At 44.2% G+C, this 5,800-nt stretch overlaps 1 protein-coding gene across 1 annotated transcript in view; it reads right to left on the reverse strand.

Annotated features, from left to right (window-relative positions):
• Positions 1 to 5,399, reverse strand: part of PSMC1 (proteasome (prosome, macropain) 26S subunit, ATPase, 1) — a gene marked incomplete at its 5' end in the record, with an annotated part of 8,408 nt that extends 3,009 nt beyond the window's left edge. The window contains 8 exons of the mRNA XM_010134494.1: positions 3 to 59; positions 1,531 to 1,720; positions 1,897 to 1,993; positions 2,874 to 3,002; positions 3,201 to 3,386; positions 3,902 to 4,026; positions 4,436 to 4,532; positions 5,346 to 5,399. Of these exons, the coding sequence (XP_010132796.1) occupies positions 3 to 59; positions 1,531 to 1,720; positions 1,897 to 1,993; positions 2,874 to 3,002; positions 3,201 to 3,386; positions 3,902 to 4,026; positions 4,436 to 4,532; positions 5,346 to 5,399 (935 nt within the window). The remainder of the gene's footprint in view (positions 1 to 2; positions 60 to 1,530; positions 1,721 to 1,896; positions 1,994 to 2,873; positions 3,003 to 3,200; positions 3,387 to 3,901; positions 4,027 to 4,435; positions 4,533 to 5,345) is intronic.
• Between the last annotated feature and the right edge of the window lie 401 nt (positions 5,400 to 5,800).

A 5,800-nucleotide genomic window follows, 5' to 3' on the forward strand; every position in this document is an offset into this window, starting at 1 on the left:
TCAGCAGCTCCAGCATTGTACGCTGGATCTCTCTCTCACCACCTGAATTTGAGTCATACCTTTAAGGAAACATTATAGTCAGAAAAAGTACTACGCAAATTTAAGAACATTCTTCATGTAACTGCCACAAATGTATTAAAAAAACCCCAGCATGTGGTAGTTTTTTGGTCGGTGGTTTTTTTTTTTCTAGACACCTATAACAGACTTTTTTCGCCACAAATGTATTAAAAAAACCCCAGCATGTGGTAGTTTTTTGGTCGGTGGTTTTTTTTTTCTAGACACCTATAACAGACTTTTTTCTTAATTTAATGCTCCGCCATAGGAAACAAAAAGCCTTTTTTCAGAATCATACTGTGACATCTAGGTAAATAGAGAGACACTGAATCATTCTTGTAGCTGGGGAAAGTAACGGCAATCACGTGAAGGAAATGTCCTTTTTCCATACTTGTATGTACTTGGAAATCTCTTTTTTTCCTTAACAAATTAACATAAAAAAGGAAAAAACCCTAAATCTTAAGAGGACGTGCATCCACATTCTCACTTCTTTTCCATTTCGGTTTTTCCTTGTGCACAGTCGTAACTACGTACCCTTAATCCTCACTGCTGTGGGTCCTGGCTTAACTCTGCTCCTCCTGAAGCACAGGTACCAGTGGCTGTATTTCTCTGCACCGTAGCTTAGCTATCTTATTTTGCCAATATAGGACTAGATAATCTACATCCAAAATATCTCACCTGTGTTCAGGAACAGTTTGAAACAACATAACGTTTATGAGGAATTCTGTGTGTTACACACTTCCACCATCAGTCCAATCCTTTCTACATACGTGGAAATATATGGGGCAGAACCTGCCTTATACTGGAGCTTCAGGCTAGTAGCTGTGTAGTAAAAGTGTGGTGTGAACACCTTTTCATTTACCAAAAAAAAATCTGACCATTTGTATTGAACAGTTCCAACCAGCCTACAGAATTTTCAAAGTAAAACACACCAGCTACAAGCTGAACAACAGCTTAGTGTGGCACAAGCAATGCTTCTCCATGACATCACGCTCTCTACCATACCATATAATATTCTAAGAACGTAAGTATCCAGCCACCTCTATGGAGAGGCCAGTGGCAAACGGTTTACATTCTGCATTAAGGACACTGCTTCGCTGCAGAATCACCCATCACCCATATGCAGCCCACTGCTGCATATCTGGGTTTGCACTCAGGACACCGTACCAACTTACACAGGGTCTCCTCCTGTTTGAGATACTCTTTATCACAGAGACGCTAGCAGGCAGCCAGAGAACAGTGGTTCAGTCTCTGGTCACATCTATTTTATATGAAAAGGTTGTGATATATTTTAGTTTCTAAGAAGTTGCTGAAAGTCTAACTTGTTAAAAACACTTACACATCAAAAAGAGTATTAAAAAAGCCTAGCAGAGCTCAGAAACGGGCATCAATACGGTTGCAGAAGCAGCATTTCTAGTAAACCTTTTACTGTCCCCAGCAATCCTTGTGTGTGAAGTGGGAGCTGCGATACTGTACCTCTTGGTACCTATGGCATCGATTTCATCGATGAAGACAATCGACGGAGCATGCTCTTCGGCCACACGGAACAGCTCACGCACCAGCTTTGGACCGTCCCCCAGGTATTTCTGAATGAGTTCCGAACCAACCACTCTCAGGAAGGTTGCTGAAGTCTGGTTTGCCACTGCTTTGGCTAGTAAAGTTTTACCTATTTTTCATTGGAAAGAAAGACTGTAATGAGTTTGCAGGGGGAGAAGGGGTGGTGTAAAAACGTGCTTTAACAGAGCAGTTGTATGACATTTGTGGCAGACGTGGCAATACTTTAGCACTAACAAGCACAATTTATTTGACTGGTGTTACAGTTGTTACTGAGCTGTAAGATACCTGTGCCAGGGGGGCCATACAGAATGACCCCTTTGGGTGGCTTTATGCCCATCTCTTCGTAATATTCAGGATGGGTGAGAGGAAGCTCCACAGACTCCTGCACATGAGAAACACAAATTTCAGCACGCTCCACAGAAAGCTCTGTGAGGATCTCGAGAACAGCACTAATAAAAGTAATGAAGGCAAAAAGAACTTGACTGATTTCAAGACAGAGCTGGAAAACCAAATTCTGTTGCTTCCAGTGCTACGGCAGGTAACTATCTGAACAGGTTTTCCTACTGTTTCCACTTGACACGTGGAAGAGCAGCAGTGAGCATCATGGTGAATTTAAACCCTGGAGTCCCTGACTCCCAAACGCTCATGGAAGACTGTGGGATGGGTGGACCCTTTATGAAAGGACGCCTTCCGCCGTGAGTTTCCAGATATTACAGATCAGTATTTTAAGAGCACTTGTGATTTTGGACACCTACCCAGAGCAAAAGGGTTGAGTTTTACCAGAGGTCAGGTCAGGCTCTGCTGGTAGGGAAAAAACCCCAAACCAACCAAAAATCACACAAATGCAAACACAAAACAAGCCAAAACACCCCTACCCACTAAACCCTTGGGCTGCACAGCATCAGACACTCAAAACAACCTCGGCCCTTTTACCATTTAACTCTCATCCTGCAGTAATCAGTAACTTTACATGTTGCAAAACAGCAACTTATTGCAGAGATTTTATGAGCTCAGGGCTCTACAGGTTCCACAGCAGCTGTGAAAGGTTTCTGTGCGTGCAGCTTGTGACTGGGTATGCTGCCCATGTCAGAGATTTAGGTCCACGAGTCTGCCTAGCAAAATCAAATGAAGAAATGCACTACAGCAAGATACAAGAGAACACGATGCGAATGCAGCTGGTGCAGCTGTTACACTGCTGAGCTCCCAGAACAACAGCTACACTGGTAGTTCACTTAACAGCGTCTAGCAGTACAACTGAATACCTTGATTTCTTGAATCTGGTTGTCAAGGCCACCAATGTCAGCATATGTCTCTTGAGGAGCTTTCTCCACTTTCATCACAGTAACTAAAGGGTCTGTGTCATCCATCAGGACTCCTATCACAGCGTGAACCTAATTCAAGCAGCAAGAGTTGTCAAAGAAAGCAAGTGGCATTATTAATACGAGCTCAAGACTAAACTCAATGCTTATTTGTTTAGACGCAGGAAATAAACAGCATTAGCTCTCAGACCCTACAATCTCGCGATTCTCAGAAAAAAAAGTTAAAAAACAGTACAAGAACTCGCGCTTCATTTTATAAAAACAACTCGCCTTATGATTTAGCAAAACAGAGCAGCCTGGCTCTAGCAGATCCTTGTCCACAAAGGACAGAATACTGACGTAGTGTTCTGATCCTACCGACGTGGACACGATAGCATGGTTGTCATCAATGATCTCCTCCAAGGTACCCACAGACATCGGTGTTCCCCTCAGATCATCCACCTTTGATCTTTCTTCCTGTTGTCAAGAAGAATCCAAGAAACATCTCAAGAACATAGGAAAAACATTTTTGTACAACCCTGGCTCGGCAGTTCACAGTGACTATAACAGAACCAGTCTTGGCTACTGTTTCACCACCCCAAAAGAGACACAAACATAGACCAGGAAAAACACCCACTGTTATTTAGTCGTATCCTGTGGGCACTCCTAAATGGATGTGCATAGCCCAGATATTCTTTCTTTCTCTACTGATGGATATCTGGGAGCTGCACTTTGACAGACCGCTAAGAAACAAAAAACCACGGTGGCCTCATCTGTAGTAACCCACACTTGGACTAGAACCATTAAACCACTAGGAGAAAAACCCGTTTTCCGGACAGGAATTGAGATTTAATGCAGAACTGTAACACACGCGGTATGTTTGCACCGACTCACCCACTCGTGGCACCTCATTTCCACTGCTTTTGTACGAGGTAGCTCACGTTAGCGCACCTGCTGTAACGTGAGAAAGTAACGGTTCCCTCGAACCTCACCTCTTGTTTTTCTTCCAAAGGTTTCATCTGTTCTTGATTTCTGATGAATTCTTCCTCCATTAAGAGGTAATCTTTAATCCTCTCCAATTTCAGCAATTTGAGCCTGCACTGTGTGTGAGGAGTCACTGTAATCAAAGCAGAACCACAGCATCTCAAATCGAGTTTGACGTGGTACCAACTGTCCACTAATCCACCACCAGAAATTCTGGTTTGTTTCCTGACAGTAACTTCCTCACGAGCAGCAGTCACTGTTTTACTCGTCCCACCGTAACTCTCGGTAAACAACATTTTCAAAGACATTTCCCCCGCATTTCTTCTCATCCCAGTTTGTCTCTCCCTTATCCAGGGCTGCATCTTGCAGAACAGCAATTTCATTTTGTGCTTTTACATTGGTTAGAAATACAGTTACACCTGCCCTTCCGTTCGATCATCTGTGATCGACACAGAACCAGATCTGGGTGGGAGGGAGGGATGGCTCCGCACTCCTCGCTGAGCGGACAGTCCACAGGGCTGCTCGGCAGGCAGGGTGCTTACCCAGGGGGAGTTTACTGGCAGCATCTGGTCCCTTTGTCTTCTTTTTCTTTTTCCCCACTCTGGTAGGAACTGGAGGTTCGTATTTCTTCTTCTTATCCTTATTCATAAAAAGAATTCCATGAAAGAAGCCATCAGGGTATTGACAATGAGAAATTACACACAGAACATCTGCGCACAGACTGACAGAGAGCTCAGCTGAAGCTGAATGGTGACATAACAGAACTGTCTCCTTCATGATATGTAGCGAGAAGCCCTAAATAATATTACATTTTTTTAAGAAAGTAAAAAAATTTCTTCTGCTTATTTTTATATCCCTCTTTTTAATTTTGATTTCTACCAATCTTCAGTAAAAGCTAAAGCCTGAAGTAGATCACAAACAAACCTCATACATGAGGGGATGAGGAAAATATTGAGTCTGAGCATTTCTGTTCCGTTTTAAAGAACAGGTAACGTGTGCTCAGTTTGCCAGCTCAGACCTCGCCGGCCACATACATCGTATTAACATCTGCAGAGGAAACTGGGACGGCCTTTAACGGCCCACAGCATGAGGTACAGGCCTCATGCAGATGACAGCACGATGTCATTCTCAAACCAAACCCAGCTACTTAGGTGACAGTTTAAGGGAACTACTCTTTCCTAACCCAGACAGATTCAGTTTTATTCTTTTTAAAAACTACTGCTGTCAAATAATTTCAGTTTTCCTTTACAGATAAGCCCCTTTTCTATTTTTAAGCAGCAACCTGTTTTCTCCTGTGTGTACCCAGAACAGATGAGACATTTCATTAAAGCTGGCAAGAGTGCAATTTCACGCCGTTCCGAGTACAACAACGAATAAAAGATCAGTAAATCACAGCCAGCCTCTGCAGCAGCACGCCTGTAGTTCAGTAAAAGCATTTGCTTTTTCAGTTACCTTGTCATCTTTCTTGCCACCACCAGGACCATGTCCACCACTCTGACTTTGACCCTACGGAAAAGAAAACAAAACCAAAACAAAAGCCAAATGTTTTGAGTCAAGCTCAAATGCTCTGAGTCTTGAGACCTACCCGCAAATCCCTGAATCGCTGCAGTTAGATTCCCCCACCTAACCACAGCACTGGTACGTGCCAGTGTCCCAGTAACGGGCACTGTTGTGGAAGGCCCGTGAACAGAGAGCTGCGCGCTCTCCAGGCAGGGGCGGGCCCGGTCAGCGCTAGTTTTTGACTCGTACGGCACCGCACGGCGTTGCCACACCTCAGTTTTAGCTCGTTCCTTGCTGGGGTAAATTAATGAGCACCCCTAAGTAACGCGTGTCGCAGAACGTTCCCCCTCCCCCTCCCCCGGCGGTGTCACCTGCCCTTCCTCCCCCGGGCAGCACAGGCCAGCGCC

Source organism: Buceros rhinoceros, unplaced genomic scaffold, assembly GCF_000710305.1.
Source record: "Buceros rhinoceros silvestris isolate BGI_N320 unplaced genomic scaffold, ASM71030v1 scaffold4774, whole genome shotgun sequence".
In the NCBI taxonomy this organism is placed as follows: Eukaryota; Metazoa; Chordata; class Aves; order Bucerotiformes; family Bucerotidae; genus Buceros; species Buceros rhinoceros.